Here is an 18,703-nt window from a genome sequence, read left to right on the forward strand (position 1 = left end):
TTCCTCCAATTTAGTTAGCTTGACACAGTTAGCTTGACACGGTTAGCTTGACACAGTTAGCTTGGCACAGTTAGCTTGACACAGTTAGCTTGACACAGTTAGCTTGACACAGTTAGCTTGACACAGTTAGCTTGACACAGTTAGCTTGACACAGTTAGCTTGACACAATTAGCGTGACACGGTTAGCTTGACACAGTTAGCTTGACACAGTTAGCTTGACACAGTTAGCTTGACACTATCTTCTAATTCCTGCATCAGTGAGGAAAAAGTTGTACATGTACGCTCGCTGTGAAGTAATGTGTTACTATGTTATTATTTGAAAGGTACACACTGTTTAAATATTGTTTTTGTAAAGTTGAACAATCTGATGGCTGCTTGTTTGCAAGCAAAGTTATAAGAATGTGGATGGTTGCCATGGGAAACAGTGCTAATTTGCAACTTTTGTTTTCAGGAGGAAGGTAAGGAGGAGGAGGATTGCCATGGAGAGTTGCTGCTGATCATCAAGGAGGGATTGCTCTTCATATCTGTCGGCCATGAGGGGGATAAGGACCTGAGATACGTCACCTTTAACGCCAACAATGCCAAGTTTCTGCATGCTGGTGGGTACCCTGTGGTGTGTGTGTGTGTGTGTGTGTGTGTGTGTGTGTGTGTGTGTGTGTGTGTGTGTTTATACATGCCTGCATGCGTGCATGCATGCATGCCGTGTTTCTGTGTGTTTGTGTGTTTGTGTATGTGTGTGTGTGTGTGTGTGTGTTTGGTTTTGGAGGGAAAGAGGGGGGAGGGGTGTTGAAATCCACAAGTGATATGATACTCTTCTGTACAGAAAGAATAGTGAGTGCTACATTTCCAAAATACACTTCTTGTGTTATTAGCACACTGGGCTGAATTGTTGTGTTTTTGAAAAGAAAACAACTCTGACATGCAGAGAAAAAGCCCTCTAAAAATGCAGTTTGTTTTGTCATGTGTGCACAGTACAAAAGTTATAGACCTGCATTCATCCTGAGCTTGATGGTGATAGATGGTTTTTCTTTGTTCCCAGGGAATGCAGACAACAGCAAAGGTCACATCAAGATGGAGCACTTGGACGCCCTGACGCCGGACAACAACAAGCGCTTCATGCACATGGCTGACCGCATCTACCGGTCAGAACACAGTGTGCCCATAGCACCACTGACCAGTGTGGGAACAGGGGAAACCTCAGAGGACATGGTGTCTGTAGCCATCAAGATCAAAGTGGACAGTCTTAACAACAACAAGGTTTGAGTGAATCTCTGTCTTGTGGCTCAGAATACAGAATACAGAATACAGTATTTATTGAGCCAAGTGACATTAAAAAAGCATTAAATTACATATTCTTACGCAACTCACATAGAAAGCATTAACTTCAGTTAAAGTGCTAGGACACTGAACTACGCTTCACCCCAAAGGGGAAGCAACCCCCTAAAAAAGAACGGCCTTGACCTCTAACCCAAGCTATACAAGAGTCGAGGTCATACCGTCACGTGACCTATCACGCGTGACTCAACCGCCGCCATGTTGAAACCTCACTCCCACTTCAGTCTCCAAGTAGTTCGGACGCTTTTTACACTACGCTGCAGGCTTTTAGCCTACTGTCTTCTGGACAGTGTTTCACCCCGTCTACAGGTCCCTGCTTCTCATGCACAAGTTTGGGTGAGCTCGTTCTAATTGTTTGCTTTTGCTTGCGTTTGTTTCTTTCTCCGTTGTTCGGTCTGGTTGTTGTTTATCAATATCATAACTCAGACTGGGTTTTTGGGGTCCTACTAATTGCCGTCCGGAGCCGTCCGGAACCGTCCGGAACCGTCCGGAGCCGTCCGGAACCGTCCGGGGGCCGTCTGGAGCAGTCGGGGCCGTCCGGAGGCACACACTTTTATACATAATCTTCTTGTGTGTGTGTGTGTGTGTGTGTGTGTGTACATGGAAGTGGGTGTATAAGTGTGTGTGCATGCAGATCTTTCTCTCTCTATCGATCGGCACATACATTTATTCATAATCTTGTGTGAGTGTACATGCAAGTGTGTGTGTGTGTGGGTATAAGCATGCAGATCTTTCTCTCCGTCTCTCGATCGGCACACACATTTATTCATAATCTTCTTGTGTGAGTGAGTGTGTGTGTGTGTGTGTGTGTGTATGTGTGTGTGTATGAGTGTGTGTGTGTGTGTGTGTGTGTGTGTGTGTGTGTGTGTGTGTGTGTGTGAGTGAGTGAGTGTGTGCATGCAGATCTTCAGTTCTCTCTCTCTCTCTCTCTCTCGACCTCTCTCTATCAAACAAACAAATATGATTCTATTTATCCATTTATCACAAATTCTCTATTAAATAATAATTATATATTTAATCTTCTTGTGTGTGTGTGTGTGTGTGTGTGTGTGTGTGTGTGTGTGTGTGTGTGTGTGTGTGTGTGTGTGTGTGTGTGTGTGTGTGTGTGTGTATGTGTCCGACTGACGTGCCAGTCTCTCTATCTCTCTGTCTCTGTCTCTCTCTCTTGCTCCTTTAGTTTAATGAACATCACGATATGTGCTCACTGAATGGTGAAATTGGGGTGTGGGGAGGTGCTCTCTCACTCTCAAACTCGAACAGACTGGATGGCGGGGCATCTCCAATGAGGGCCCATCACGATCACGGGAAGGGAAATTTTAGCTTTCACGATCACAGTTACCTTGATTTTTTCACGGATCACGGGCAAAATGTACGTTGAAAATAAAATGCTTTGCAATAATGCCAATCACGATCACGAAAACAAATGACCATCACGATCACGAGACTTGATTTTTTTTGTCCGGAACCGTCCGGGGGCCGTCCGGAGGCACACACATTTACACATAATCTTCTTGTGTGAGTGAGTGTGTGTGTGTATGTGTGTGTAAAAGTGTAAGTGTGTGTGCATACATCTCTCTCTCTCTTTCTCTCTCTCTCTCTCTCTCTCTCTCTCTCTCTCTCTCTCTCTCTCTCTCTCTCTCTCTCTCTCAAACATCTACACTCAGCAGAGTTTCTAGAATCTGTTATGATACAACATTAGGACTTTTAAACCCAAGCTAGAATCTGTTATGATACAACATTAGGACTTTTAAACCCAAGACACATTAAAAACGTCCGGAGCCGTCCGGGGGCCGTCCGGAGGCACACACATTTATACATAATCTTCTTGTGTGAGTGTGTGTGTGTGTGTGTGTGTGTGTGTGTGTGTGTAAACGTGTTAGTGTGTGTGTGCATACATCTAGCCGTCCGGAGCCGTCCGGAGGCCGTCCGGGGGCCGTCCGGGGGCCGTCCGAAGGCACACACATTTATACAATCACAATCTTCTTGTGTGAGTGAGTGTGTGTGTGTGTGTGTGTGTAAAAGTGTAAGTGTGTGTGCATACATCTCTCTCTCTCTCTCTCTCTTTCTCTCTCTCTCTCTTTCTCTCTCTCTCTCTCTCTCTCTCTCTCTCTCTCTCTCTCTCTCTCTCTCTCTCTCTCTCTCTCTCTCTCTCTCTCAAACATCCACACCCAGCAGAGTTTCTAGAATCTGTTATGATACTACATTAGGACTTTTAAACCCAAGACACATTAAAACATCGATTTCATTCATTCATATTTATTAAGATAATCTTTGTAAAAAGATGAGAAAAACAAAACACGTAGGATAAACAATAAACACATAGTTACACATAAAAGTCTGACAATAAACAGAACTCACATAAAAGCGTACAGATATAAAACAGAACGATGATATAACAAATTAAACAGCTAACAACAGGCATACTGTTATAATAATACATTAGGACTTTTAAACCCAATACACATTAAAACATCGAATTCATTCATTCTTATTTATATAAGATAATCTAGAACATTTTTTTTTAAAAAGATGAGAAAAACAAAACACGTAGGATAAGCAATAAACACATACCAGTAGTTACACATACAAGTCTGACAATAAAACAGAACTCCGCATAAAAGCTCACACAAGAAGATTATGAATAAATGTGTGTGCCGATCGATAGAGAGAGAAAGATCTGCATGCACACACACTTATACACCCACTTCCATGTACACACACACATACACAAGAAGATTATGTATAAAAGTGTGTGCCTCCGGACGGCCCCGACTGCTCCGGACGGCCCCCGGACGGTTCCGGACGGCTCCGGACGGTTCCGGACGGCTCCGGACGGCTCCGGACGGCAATTAGTAGGACCGGGTTTTTGTCAGCAATGGCTGACGAGGAGAAATAGAAACCACAGACTAGTCAGTAGCTGCTGAGGTTTCTCCTATTAAGTTCGCATAAAGAGAAAGGCAAAGGCACTACCGTTTCTGTTCTTGACCCAGCTTCTCTTACTACTACGTCTGTTAAATAGCCTTGAATGGTTGAAAACGACGTTAAAGGCATATGTACGCGCTCCCGTGTTTACAAAGTGTAGTTTGTCTATAATCGATGTCAAACGCACCATAAGAACATGTAATGACGATATGTCGCCATGCGCCGACCATATACTTGTTTTACAGCTTGTTCTAGCCTCTGAAAAAGTGAGGATGTCAACAAAGACGCGGAGGTTTTTCCCTTGCGTCAACGCTACCTCTGTGGCAAATCTAGATAAATAGGACTATCTAGATCAAAATAAAATTGCAATATCTTGCAGGGAACTTAATTTAGCTGTCTCCAGCTGTGGGTAAAGGAATTAGTGTGTATAGTCATCGAGTACATATGGCTTTAAACACTATATAAAGAAGAAAGAAAGAATGTCTGTTAAATTTCGGACCCTATGAGTCCAATCATGCCGGTGCTGAAGCAGGTTAATTTTAGGTTACTTCAGCCAAGGCAAACACAGTGGGAAAGAATACTTGTGTTAAAGATGGTTTTTCTTCCCTTTTTTGAGATGTTTTCGACCCAAATGTATAACAGGTTGCCATTCGTCGATTTTGTGCTCGCTCCCGGCGGGAGTGGGCGACGCGGCTTGTTGTCACGCCTTCATGCACAGTCACTTCGGCTGACGTGCACGCAGAGGAGTGTGTTTACTTCTTACGAGGAGCTTTCACGCTCTACAGGTTAGTCATGTTCACCGGTAGCCAGGTTCTCTGGTGAAAGTGTTCAAGTTGGGCCGGAACTAGTAGCCCCCCCGCCACGGCCGGGGGGTGAAAGTACGACTCCCCGGAGGCTATCGCTCTTAGCAAGCGGAACTCGGGGGGTCGACACCGGACAACAAGTTGGGCCGGAACTAGTAGCCCCCCCGCCACGGCCGGGGGGTGAAAGTACGACTCCCCGGAGGCTATCGCTCTTAGCAAGCGGAACTCGGGGGGTCGACACCGGACAACAAGTTGGGCCGGAACTAGTAGCCCTCCCGCCACGGCCGGGGGGGGTGAAAGTTCGACTTTCCCAGAGGCTATCGCTCTTAGCAAGCGGAACTCACGGGGGGTCGACACCGGACAACGAGACAGTTGTACTCACAGGCAGACTGGTATGTCTCCGGTGAATGTAAACAAGTCTCAACTTCCTCCCTCTGGGCAGGAAGCTGCTTTCGGGCAGGCTTTGCACGGTTCTTCCGTTTTGCAATCAGCCTCGCCTGTGGTGGATCGTTTTAGTGACGCAGCTAGTCACAGTGACTTTCACGGTCCGGCCACAGCAGATTCGGAGTTCGACGATTCTCACTCAGTTTCTGAGGAGGAAGTTGATGTCAAGTTGTCACTCAGACTTAAACCAGCTATGGTTACTGCAGCTCAGGTGTCTGCCAAGTACTTCGCTGAAGGGGTGACAGCTATGACAAGCTCTGCGGCACCACCACCCTCAGTGGTGGGTGATTTCCGCCCTGCTTTAATGGAAGTTCAGGGATATCATTTTAGCGAGTCTCCTTCTGTTGCTTACGAACTTTCCAGGGTGCTGGCTAGAACTTCGGGTTCTGAGAATAGCTTGCCTGTGGATACTGTGCCTTTACTGGCTGCACACGGTCAGGCTCCTGATGCTGCTCAGCTATGGCTTGCCTCAGACCAGTTACGGAAGTCGAGCACTTCGTTTCATTCACGCAAGTTTGCTCTCTCCCGTCGTCATCACAGTCTTATTGAGACTTACGCTTTGCCGAGTGCACCGCTTCCGGTCACTCCGGAGTCGGCTAATCTCAGAGAGGATGTCTATCGTTTGGACAAACATTGTGCTTACTCTGAAGGCGCATTACTTGGTTTGGATGAAACGGGAAGATACTCGTTGGAACTTGCGTCTCTTTCAGAGACACTTCTTCGATCTCTTTCGCGGTCGATCGCGGTGTCGTCGGATCCTTTCGTATTTCGAAACGACTCTAGCGTGAAAGACGTCCCCATACTCCTGGCCTCTTTGGCTAAGGTTTCAGCCGAACAAATGTCAGTCGTGGCACGGTTGTACGCACTTGCGGTTTACACACGCAGGGACGCTTTCTTGTCTGGCTCTAGAATTTTAACTTGGGGAAGTTTTCTCATATGATTCTCCTTTTCCACCACTTCCTTTGTGGGCAGCGATGCGGCGTTGCTTTCGCTTGCGTCACCCGCGCAAGTAACGCTTCACTCGCTGAGCGATATCCGTAGGCCTAGGTTACACCAAGCCTAAGAACTTAGTTTATTCTTTTCTTCGTACTACGGAACCGCTTCCGGTTGCACCGTACTTGTCGATCATACATCTTTAATGTTCATAGCAAGGAGAAACTGTATGTTTTCAAGAACAATGATCTCCTGGCTGTGGAAGATCGTGGCCTCACTTCTTTCTATTATCGTCTTGGTGCAAGACTTTGATTCATTCTTTCCCTTGTGCGGTTTCGTACTCACGGGATGGGATGCCTTTGTGGTCTGTCGGGACACATATTCAAAGGGCTTAGCTTTGCTGTTCTTCTGGGAAAAGGCCTCGGCCGACAGTATTGTTCTGTCGGTGAGACTTAAATCTCTTCCTTGCTCGAGGGTTTTTCTTTGCGAATCCTCCTCTTTGCACGCGGACTCTTTAACAGAGAGAATCTCACAGCAAAAGGAAAAGCCCACGGCACGCCTCGGCTTTTCTTATCAGAGAAAAGCGCTAAGCTGGCCGTTCTCAGCTTTGGTTTTTATCTTCTTCTCGGTGTGGCACGTTGCCAAATACCCACCACTTTATCTCCTCGAGGCGATTTAGCGGTAGGCTTCAGTGGGCAAACAATAGCACGCTTTCTTGCATACTCTTGGCACTTGTCAACTGGAGTCTTAGTGTTCTTCTCTCTGCCTCTGTGTTTTCCCACAGCGGCTGGAGGGGCGATTAGAACTTCCACTTTATTGAGGGAGGCACTGGGGCCCTTCCTGTTGGGTCACTTATATAGATCGTGCATATATTTAATTCAGATCTTCAGGGCTCTGGTTTCGTTTTCTAAGCAATCAAATGAAGAGCTGGAACATGTTAGTGTCTTTTCTTGACTGGTTCACAGACACAACCAATCTTTGGATTCTCACACCACTGCTCATGCAGGGCGTTCCCGTTGGTTCTCTCTCCACCAGCGAAGCAGTTCTGTCTCTTGCGGATTTCTTTCCTCTTGTCAGGGGAGAACTTGTGTTGATTCAATCAGACAACACCACAGTGGTCTTTTATCTCAATAAGCAGGGGGTGGCATCTCGCCCCTTATTACTGCCACAGCGAGCATGCGAGGTTTTGATGTGGTTTTTTCCACCACGAGATCTTTTTAGCGGTGAAGTACCTTTCTTAGAGGCTCTATGTATTTATTGGCAGACTCTAGTCAGTCGGCCAAGAATGTCCACTCGGATTGGACCCTATCTCACTACGCGCTTCTTCTCCTTCCGGTGAATTTGGAGAAGCCGCTGATAGAAGTTTTGCCTCTCGGTACTATCACCTTCTGCTAAATGTTCGTCTCCCTGTTCCCGGATAATACTCTCGATTTTACTTTGAGCGGCCTGTTGGTCGCACATTATGGGCCCATTCAATCTTGGTTGCCAGTCCTTTGGGCTGGCAAGAGGGCGCCGTTTTTACACTCGAGCCACACGGGTGTCTACTGTAAGGGAATCATTGAGACGCTCAGGGTCTTCTGCCCCAACTCTGGATTTGGTTTAGAGATTCCATAGGGGTTCAGCGTCTTCGTTTTGTGTCACTTTGACTGGCTTGGAACTAATGGCGTATATTAACGGAAAGAACTCCACTTCTCTCCGTTCAATGCGGGTGGCGAACCACCTATCCTGGCTTTCCGATTTTTCTCCCACGTCTCTGAATTAAGACTTTATGTGATTTCAGTTGCACTGACACAGCTAGGTCGCAAAATATTTTCACTTGGGTTCTTTGTAGCCAGCGTGATTAAAGGGAACCTCCCTTTGGTTGGCTGAAAGCAAATCTCCAGTCCCGACTTGGGACTTGCTCCTAGTTTTGGAGTTTTTGAGTTCGGATTGTTTAATCCTTGACAAAATTAGCCTCTTCTAGAGGCAATGATTTAGCGAAGTCAACCTTAGCTAAATGGACTGCCACATTGATTAGGCATGCCTACAGTGGTGGCAAGGAAAAGGGGGGGGGGGGCAGTCAGTCCTCCCTTTTCAGGCAGCACGGGCTCAAGAGGTCAGAGTGTAGGCCTCTTCTTTACCTGTTCTCAAGTCTGACAGACTTACATAAGTCATGAATGCAGCTCATTGAACGTTCAGGGACGTAGTCATGAGTTTCTATCGGCGGGGTATTTTAAGTACCCGCTTTTTTAGCACACATCTACTAGACATCTTCTTTTTATGTTTTTCCTGGGGACGTATCTGGTGCTCGGCAGAACAGAAATTTCGGTTTGCCAGCTATTGTAGCTACAGGCCAGATACTTGCAAGATGTTAACTGTGAGTTCATTTGCCCACCACCTAAATTAGCAATCTGCTTTCTATGTGAGTTGCGTAAGAATATGTAATTTAATATAAAATTTCAAAAATAAATTTTGATTTAATTAATATACTTACCAACTCACATATTGAATTCCCTCCCAGCCTGCCCCGCAAATGTTTTAAAGGGGGTATATGTTTTAATACGGGATGAGTTTCACCGGTATACATCCTGCGCAGGCGCAGTACACCGGTAGTGGAAATAACCGCTAAGGACCATGCCTTATATGGCATACGGTTTTTGTTTCAGAGTTATTTCCCCATGTTGCCATGCAAGAGTGCTTCAATGTCTTATCACAAAACGAAGTTATTGCTTAGGGTTTCCCTAAAAATGAACAGATCACTTCAGTGGGAGTGAGGTTTCAACATGGCGGCGGTTGAGTCACGCGTGATAGGTCACGTGACGGTATGACCTCGACTCTTGTATAGCTTGGGTTAGAGGTCAAGGCCGTTCTTTTTTAGGGGGTTGCTTCCCCTTTGGGGTGAAGCGTAGTTCAGTGTCCTAGCACTTTAACTGAAGTTAATGCTTTCTATGTGAGTTGGTAAGTATATTAATTAAATCAAAATTTATTTTTGAAATTTTATATTTAAAGCACAAGGAATTTAGCGTAGTGTTGGTAAAATCACGACAGGTAAGCTCAGACAATTGCCTTGAGCTGTTGGTAAGCTCAGACAATTGCCTTGATCTGATGTCTGAAAAACAAAAAAGCAATACAAATTAAAAAAAAAAAATATTATTAAGAAGGAGATACATGTTAGGAGATAGAACTTTGCAAAATTGAAGTAGAATATATTTTGACAATCCATGTTAAGTTTACAGTGTTTTTTGTATGTCTGTTTTTTGTATGTCTGTTTTTTGTATGTCTGTTTTGTTCTCCTCCTTCTTTTACCAGTCCCTTGATTAAATTTGTTTCAAACGTAGATCAAAATCTTTGCTGAGTTCCCTTTGAGGCTGTTAATGATGTAGGTATATATTATTGATTAATTTTGTGGCAAATTATAATTCTCTTGAAACAGTACTGAGTAAGGTATAAATAATTATGCAAGTTCAAACTTTCTTGGTGCATTTTAATTTTGTTAATCGCTTTGGTTTATGGTTTACTGTATACTCCTCTTGAAGGAAAATTTGTTAATCGTTTACTGTATCAGCTCTATGAAGCGTTGTTTTGTCATCTCCACTCAGTTTAAGAATTTAGTTAAAAAGGATCGAAATAAAAAAAATCATAACATGCAAGTTATAACACTTAGAGCAAATTTGAAAAAAAAAGTTCTCCAGGGAAGGCAATCATCTTGTTGCACTTCAAAGGCCAATATACAGCGTTTTTTTCCCTTGACAGAGTATTGAATTTGTTTATAATCACAAAAAGCATACCTCATATATATTGAGGCAGTCAAGGGGGTTAAGGTGAATGTCAGTGGATACATTTCTGTGAACTGTGTGTTGTGCAGCATTTCTGTGTGGCCACTGCAGTGCGGGGAGGCACCTTGCGCTTTGAAAAGTTCCACCAGGGAGAGAACTGGATCAGCCAGGTAATGGAGTTACTGGACCTGACGGACTATCCCATCGAGGGTTACGTCATGCCAGAGGTCATCACCGACCTGCACATAGAGCTGCAGGGATGTGCCGTGGACTACAGGTACACAGTTGTCTAAAACACGTGTTTTTCGTGACCCTGATAGGTTATAGATTATTGCACGGTTTACATTCCAATTGCCTGTCCTCACTGACTGTGTGTCTTTGAGCGAGAACTGCCTGATTTAAGTGTTTCCCCTTGTGTTGCATTGTGACGTTGTTTTTTATTTTTATTTTTTATTTTTTTATTTTTATATTTTTTTTATTATTAAGTAAAAAGATTTAGTTTCCGACAATTATGTTTTCTTACATCTGTGCTGTAAGAGTGTTTACAATTTTATTTTTTTATTTCTGTTTTGTTGTCACGCATTGATGTTTAGTAGTTCTTTAACAAATCCTTTGTCTTTGCTGTGGTCAGTGATGGTGGTTTGTTTTTATTCCTGTTTTTTTCTTGTTACACTTTTAAGTTTGGTTTCTACCAAAAACATTATTGTACATGTGTGCTGAAGTGTGTGTTCTGCATGCGACTGTATTTCAGGTTGCCAGAAGAAGATAAACTTCACAGGTAAATGTTTTTCTCCTCCCTTGATTGCTGCTTCCCAGCTGTGTTCAGAACACGCAGCACTGCGCAGTGAAACCCTGCTTTTCTGGCTTTTCCCTTCAACCTCATGCATACTTTGACTTGCAGTGATGCATTAGCTACGTTTGGAATTAGTTTTATGCTGTTAGACTTTACTGTTACTGTATTTCTTTTACCGTTGAACCTATCTATAACAACCAAGGACCAACCAAAAGTGGTTTGTTATAGACAGGTGGTTGGTATGAAAAGCTGAATGTATATATAGAAAAAAGAGAAAAAAGTTTGTCGGGGATCCTTAGGGATGGTCGTTATGGAGAGGTGGTCGCCAGAGCGTGTTTGGCTGTGTTTGTCCTATACTCTACCTTTCTTGTGATAATATATTGTGGTTGTTTGTTGTTTCAGACCAAAGAACTTCCCCCTTCCAATGCGAGCGCTGGTGACAGCTCAGAAGTTCAACCTGGCTGTCAACCTCAACTCGGAAACTCACTACACGTCTCTAAGGTGACAACCTATTTATTGTTTACTCTGCTTTTAAACAGTGTAACACTTGTTGCCTGGGCTAGGTTGAACGGTTACTTCCCTTTAACTGGAACTCTGCTGCCTCCTGATTAAACTGTGTTACCGTTAAGTTTACAATTGTGAAGAGAAGTGCCTAGGCAAGTCAAGGACAGTCGAGTAAAAGTAAGAAGACCTTCCTTTGGAGTCTTACTCCATTTTTGGATAGCAGGCATTCCTTACATTTGTGAACATGCTGCTTACCGTCTGATTGGTGGGAAGGGGGAAATTAACAAGAATTAAGCATTGAATGTATTTAAAGGTTGTGTAAGGTATTATAGATTGTAAACTGAATGGCATGAAAGCAGCCCTGGAAGTTTTTATTCAAGGAAGCTTGAAAGAAAGACTTTGTCTAGGTTTTGTGGATATGACATTCATGCCTCAGTTTTGTGTGTTTGATAGGCCTGAGTGTGATGTATCATCTCACTTTTAAAGCCAGTGTGTTTAGAGATGGATGCTTTTTATGACACACTTGATGTACTGTTATTCTGAGACTGTTGTTTGTGTTCAGGTTTATACTGGAAGAGGCCAAACTGTGGCTGTCCTGTAAAGACTTCATGGAGATCAGGCTGAAATCAGGTAGGTGGAGGAAAAGTTTGCATGCAGTGAAACAGAAAGATTGCTAATAATAAAGAATGGAATACGTTAATGACTGGAATACTTGATATGATCAGACCTGGGAACCCAAAGATTTTGTATGCATGATTGTCTAGAATACCAGCAGTGGAAAAAAATACGACGAGAAAAATTCCTAGACTACTTTTCTTCACAAACGCATCCCGAAGCTGATACAGTATTTTGTCACGTGATTACAGTTTTTGTCCGTAAACATTGAAAGAAGCATTTGTTTTAAATGTATTGGTAAACTAAATTGGTGGTGCGACGGACGTGTGTGAAACATGTTTGAATCATAGATGTTCAAATGATGTGTGGAGTACTCTCATTTTTCTGAAAATGCACCACATTTGCTTGAGAATACTCAAGTTCAAAACAGGGGTTCCCAGGTCTGTATGATACAGTGCAGAAAATTCGCAAGAATCTTGTCAAACTGTCAAACAAATATATTAAAGTGAACAAACTATATATACCCAAGATAAATGATAATGAGAAGAGGAGAAATAAAAAGGTAGCTTCGGTTGCAGTTTGATTCCTAGTAAGATGAGCAGATCCTCCCGTGATACATTTTACAACGTTTTCTTTTACAGACTATGTGACCGTCGCATACAACAGTCTGCTGGAAATCGGACTGAGGCTTGGACAAGCCAAAGAAGGGGTCAGTCTCTCACAATTGTGTCTGTGTGTCATTTGCAATGGTCTGTCTACTTGCCTTATTCCATGACCTTTACCTTTACGTGACCTTCGCTCTTCTCATCTTTCATCTCTCAGAACGATTGTGATAACATTTTAATTTTCTGATTATCTAGCAATTTCCAGAGTTAGTTTCATGTAAAGCAAATCTGATGTTATTGGTTGTTCTTTCTCAGTTTGTCCGCAAAATATTTTTAGGGACAGGAGCTTCTGTTTTCACACTGTTTGTTCACTTTTCTCCGCTTTCACCTTGACCTGTTTGTTTTGACAGGGGTCACACACTCTCCTGTGGTTCAGCTGCAGCAAGACAGAGCTGGCCATGTGTGCCGACTCATGTGCAGCCTTCACCTTGCTGATCCAGCACTTCCTGCGTGACGGAGACCTGAAGACGGCGGAACAGCAAGCGGCTGAGGAGCAGAGGAATGCAGAAATCGTGAGTTTTGTTTTTTGCTGATGACAGCTATTGCTATTTTATTCATGTTGTTGCGCTTTTGCGAATGAGATTAAAAAGATATCCTTTCATTGCAAAGTGACTTATTTACATTGGTCTGGTTATATTGGTGAAGTTTTGAATGGTCTTTTCTCTGCTGACTGCAAGTGTGTGTCTGAGTAGTCTTTGCTCTGCTGACTGTAAGTGTGTGTCTGAGTAGTCTTTGCTCTGCCAACTGCAAGTGTGTGTCTGAGTAGTCTTTGCTCTGCCAACTGCAAGTGTGTGTCTGAGTAGTCTTTGCTCTGCTGACTGTAAGTGTGTGTCTGAGTAGTCTTTGCTCTGCCAACTGCAAGTGTGTGTCTGAGTAGTCTTTGCTCTGCCAACTGCAAGTGTGTGTCTGAGTAGTCTTTGCTCTGCCAACTGCAAGTGTGTGTCTGAGTAGTCTTTGCACTGCCAACTGCAAGTGTGTGTCTGAGTAGTCTTTGCTCTGCCAACTGCAAGTGTGTGTCTGAGTAGTCTTTGCTCTGCCAACTGCAAGTGTGTGTCTGAGTAGTCTTTGCACTGCTGACTGCGAGTGTGTGTGTGTATGTGTTTGTTCATGTATGTGTGCGTACGTGTGTGTGTGTGTCTGTGTGGGTGCATGCGTTCGTGTGTGTGCGTGTGCTTGTGTGTGTGTGTGTGTGTGTGTGTGTGTGTGTGTGTGTGTGTTATTCCTGCTAATATGTGTTTCATATGTTTTTCTGTTACAGAGGCACTGTCTAACAGAGGCAGTTGAAGAAGATGAGAGGACTGTGGCAAAACACAAACAAGTGGAGAAAATGGTTGCAGAAGCGTTAGTTGAGCCCCCCAAACCTCCTACTTCTCCCAGCGGTAAGACACCAACAATCTTTACGCTCTGTTTAGCCATAGATATGATGATTTTCTGAATACAGTCGAAAGTCCTTTTAAAACCTCCCAAAATCTGAGAAAAATTGGGCTTAAAAGAGAGAGAATGTCTTGAAATTGAGATAACTGGACATACTTTATGAAGAGAAAATGTGAGAAAGCTAGGTCCCAGAAAGAGGGAGACTTCAGCGGGGATTGTGGAGTGGGTGGTCTACTGTAATGAACTAGAAGAAGGAATTTATCTTACTGTAATTACTCTCCCCTGATGGTAAACTTAAATAGAGGAACTCATTGAGGATGAAAGCCGTTTGTTTGTTTTATGCTTCTAATTCTATCCTGTGCCAGGAGACACAGCTCTCGCTGAAATTACTGTTGTCTGTGATAATAGTGCTTACTTCCCTTTGTCAGTTGGTATCCTTGCACAAGAACAAATATGTGACCCTCCACCACGAAATGAGTCGCATGTCACCTCGCGCGGTTCTCCTCCGAAAGCGGCGTATGGCTGCCTAAATGGCGGGGTGAAAACGGTCATACACGTAAAATTCCACTCGTGCAAAAAACACGAGTGTACGTGGGAGTTTCAGCCCACGAACGCAGAAGACAGAAGAAGAAGACCTCGCGCGGTTCTGCGCTAGGCTTAATATAAGTCCGGGGAGTGTCTGGTAACAGTGTTATGGTCACCTTAGTCACAGGCTTATAACTCAAACATTTTTCGCTCTTTTCTAAAACGGTTTTCACCACTGGATAGAGCATAAAAAACTCTGTAGGAAAATGTAAAAATATGAAAATCATGCAAAGGTAACATGCGACTCATTCCGTGGTGGAGGGTCACATTTGTCAAAGAAGCAGTCCCAGTTCTTGTCACCAGTTTTTCATAAATTCTCCTTTTTCATTACTTCCAGACTCAGCGGAGAGGGAGGGAGAAAGCAGCAGACAGCTGTTCTTTATGCCAGACGACAAGGCAGGGGCACACACGCAGTGGGAGGCACAGCAGTCGCACGTGCAGCACAAGCATTCCCCAGCCCCCTCTCCCTCCCCCTCCGCCCGCTCCCAGCTGACCACCTTGACTGCAGAATCCCCTGAAGAGATCAGTGATTTTGACTTTGATGAAAACGGAGAAGGGTTCACCATCATTGATGACCCAGGGCTTGGCATTGCTGTGAGTAATAGTCTATCTGTTTTTAGCTTGGTAGTCTTTTATGTTGCGGGTTTTGTTTTCTTAGAAAATACAATGATCAAGTATTGATTTGATGGTAAATTGTCTGAAATGGTAAGCGTTTTATCCAGACCTCCTGGATTAAATTAGTGCACAGTTCTGGTTTATGGAAATATGTTTAGATAGAGAAAGAACAAGAGGTTTGAAGAAATGATGTACATCTCTGTGGTCCTTACAATTTCTTCAGTGTCAACTGCATCTTTACACAGAGCTTTTGGGACGTTGGAGCAATGCGCATAACAGCAATCATGACAGTCAGTTAAGGTGATGATAGCTGTTTGGGTCTCTTGACCATCAGATAATCCAGTAAGCGCAAGAAGGCAAACCACAGGCTCTAATCCACCCACTTCTTCCTCTTCACTCCATCAGCCCCGCGAAGGGGAGCCTCCAGTAGTGCGATGGTACACAACGGGAGAACAGACGCTGAGGGTCAACAAGGATTTCCTGGCCAGGTCGACAGCCAGCACTGCTTCCAACGATCTGAAGACACCTGCCGACTACCCCACTCCGCAGTTCAAGACGGTCATCAGGGAATGGAACATTGATGTGGCCTTCTATGGCGGCAACGATTTTGACCTTCCTGAATGTAAGAGAGACGGAGACACAAAGACTGACTGACTGACCGACTGACTGACCAACAGGGAGGGAGTGGGGTGAGGGGGGGGGGGATAGTATGTGTGATTTTGAGTGTGTCTGTGTGTGTGTGTGTGTGTGTGATTTTGAGTGTGTGTGTGTGTGTGTGTGCATGTCTGTCTGACTGTGTGTTTGTGTGTGTGTGTGTGTGTGTGTGTGTGCTTTCTCATTTCTCTGTGTGAGTGTGCTTTCTGGTTTATTTTCTGTATATCTATATACATGTCCATTTTCCTATGCACTTGAGTGTCCACACACACACTGTACAGGTGCCTTGGTGTCTGTGTCTGTGTCTATGTGATTTTGTTTGTGGGTGTTGTTCTTCCTTTTGTGCGTGGGTTAGAGAATGAGTGCTTGTACATAACTGCGTAAAGGATGCGCTTGTAGAGAAGACAGATATTCTTGAGGCTGCATTTTGTTCATTTTCTGACAGCCCTTTTTTTTCATAAGTAGCAGTGGGATTGAATATTTGGTTACATCCAGTTGATCTTTATGTGAATATATTTTTCAGGTGCAACAATGGCAGACAAATCAAAAGAAGATGTGTAAGTACAAAGTATTCATCCCATGCTATTCAAGTTTAAAAAATCAGAATGGAGAAAGTTTTCGAGTACTTATTCAGTACAGATAATGGCCAGCAAAAACAAAAAGAAAGTGAAGAGCTGTAAAATTGGTGTCATATTATTTTCTGAGTGGTGTTACTTTTATCTTTTGAAATACTCCTGAGTTTATGTTTTGTTCTTGTAATGGTGAGCAGGTGAAAATACATTTGTGTGTCTTTCATTTGCTTCATTCATAGTATTTGCTTCAAAAGCGTTTCTTGCTTTACCAGTATTATTTTTGCTTGTTGAATGTTCCTCAGGTTGCTTTTTTTTTCTTGTTTTACCCTGTTCATTTCTAGAGCCACTTTTGATGCCAAGTTGTTGCGGTAGCAGTAAGATTCAAACAGAGTAGTTAGCAGGTGGGTTTGTGTTGTTTTTTTTTTTGGTTTTTTTTTTGGGGGGGGGGGGGGAAGGGAAGGGAAGGGAAGGGGGGGGGGGGTGATGGGTGGTGGAATTTCTCATTTCCATTTCAGACTCTGTCTTTATAGTTAGAAAACTACCTTTATTTACTGGTACATGTATTGCATTTCGTCACCTTGATCGAATAGGAGCTGAATCCTTTTTTGCGTGAATGCTGTTGCATTTCAGGGGTACAGCTGCATAGACTTTGTTTTGACTTTGTTTGTTTAATTATCGATTAATAGATTGATTGATTGATTGATTTAGGGCATTTATTACAATATTTATTGGTCTGTTTATTCATTAATTTGATTTTGTTTATACAAAAAAGTTTGAAGAAGTATAGGTTAAAGGCACACTCCTTCCCATGTAAACAGTTGGGCTCACTGTCTCAGATCTGGTCAGGCTTTTACATGGGATAAGATCATCCCTCCCCTTTGTCACATACCAAACATTAACATCATGGTTTTTGTGTGGACAGTGGGCATTTTTTATGAATTAATTTTGTGAAAGCCACTGGTGGCTTTTTAAGGAATTGATTCATCAAAATATTCCAACTCACCACAGCAACCAGTCAGGGTTGATTTTTGGTATGAGACTAAGCAGAGGGGTGGTCTTATTCTGTATAAAAGCCTGGTCAGGTCTCAGATGGTGAGTCGAACTGTCTCCACGGGAAGGAGTGTGCCTTTAAGTGTTGGTGTAGATATTTGTATATATACAGACTAATGCATTGTTATTCTGTGCAACCACGGGATAAGCATGATCATAATCGAACAAAATACAGCTGACAACTTCTAACAGCATGGATTTCTTTTGCAAAAAAACAACATTTTCAGCATGTTTAGTCGCTTTGAAACTGTTTTGAAACATACTCTGAACTTTTTGTTATTAAAGAACTGAAATTAAGATCCTGTTTTTAGTTGTTCTCCCTTTTATGTCATGTTTTTTATGCTGGTATTTGAATCATTGTGAAATAATTGAAATTGACCGTTTACTGGCTTTCTTCAAAACAATACCTGCTTTTTACATTTAGTCAAGTTTTGACTAAATGTTTTAACATAGAGGGGGAATCGAGACGAGGGTCATGGTGTATGTGTGTCTGTGTCTGTGTCTGTGTGTCTGTCTGTCTGTCTGTCTGTGCGTGTGTGTGTGTAGAGCGATTCAGAGTAAACTACTGGACCGATCTTTATGAAATTTTACATGAGAGTTCCTGGGTATGATATCCCCAGATGTTTTTTTCATTTTTTCGATAAATGTCTTTGATGACGTCATATCCGGCTTTTTGTAAAAGTTGAGGCGGCACTGTCACACCCTCATTTTTCAATAAAATTGATTGAAATTTTGGCCAAGCAATCTTCGACAAAGGCCGGACTTTGGTATTGCATTTCAGCTTGGAGGCTTAAAAATAGATTGATGACTTTGGTCATTAAAAATCTGAAAATTGTAATTAAAATTATTTTTTATAAAATGATCCAAAATTACGTTCATCTTATTCTTCATCATTTTCTGATTCCAAAAACATATAAATATGTTATATTCGGATTAAAAACAAGCTCTGAAAATTAAAAATATAAAAATTATGATTAAAATAAAATTTCCGAAATCGATTTAAATTTTTTTTTATCTTATTCCTTGTCAGTTCCTGATTCCAAAAACATATATAGATATGATATGTTTGGATTAAAAACATGCT

General features: G+C 42.9%; 1 protein-coding gene across 2 annotated transcripts in view; it reads left to right on the top strand.

The window, feature by feature from the left end:
• The window catches only part of LOC138953927 (autophagy-related protein 2 homolog A-like), an 82,767-nt gene that overhangs the window by 51,248 nt on the left and 12,816 nt on the right, over positions 1 to 18,703 (top strand). Inside the window, exons 22-33 of one of the 2 annotated variants that reach the window (XM_070325919.1) lie at positions 452 to 599; positions 1,040 to 1,257; positions 10,282 to 10,469; positions 10,944 to 10,970; positions 11,388 to 11,486; positions 12,052 to 12,119; positions 12,746 to 12,813; positions 13,120 to 13,281; positions 14,028 to 14,148; positions 15,066 to 15,322; positions 15,749 to 15,965; positions 16,521 to 16,554. In XM_070325919.1, coding sequence (XP_070182020.1) covers positions 452 to 599; positions 1,040 to 1,257; positions 10,282 to 10,469; positions 10,944 to 10,970; positions 11,388 to 11,486; positions 12,052 to 12,119; positions 12,746 to 12,813; positions 13,120 to 13,281; positions 14,028 to 14,148; positions 15,066 to 15,322; positions 15,749 to 15,965; positions 16,521 to 16,554 — 1,607 coding nt within the window. The remainder of the gene's footprint in view (positions 1 to 451; positions 600 to 1,039; positions 1,258 to 10,281; positions 10,470 to 10,943; positions 10,971 to 11,387; positions 11,487 to 12,051; positions 12,120 to 12,745; positions 12,814 to 13,119; positions 13,282 to 14,027; positions 14,149 to 15,065; positions 15,323 to 15,748; positions 15,966 to 16,520; positions 16,555 to 18,703) is intronic. The other variant, XM_070325920.1, reaches the window with a different exon arrangement.

The sequence above is a fragment of the Littorina saxatilis genome, linkage group LG17, assembly GCF_037325665.1.
Source record: "Littorina saxatilis isolate snail1 linkage group LG17, US_GU_Lsax_2.0, whole genome shotgun sequence".
Classification (NCBI taxonomy): domain Eukaryota; kingdom Metazoa; phylum Mollusca; class Gastropoda; order Littorinimorpha; family Littorinidae; genus Littorina; species Littorina saxatilis.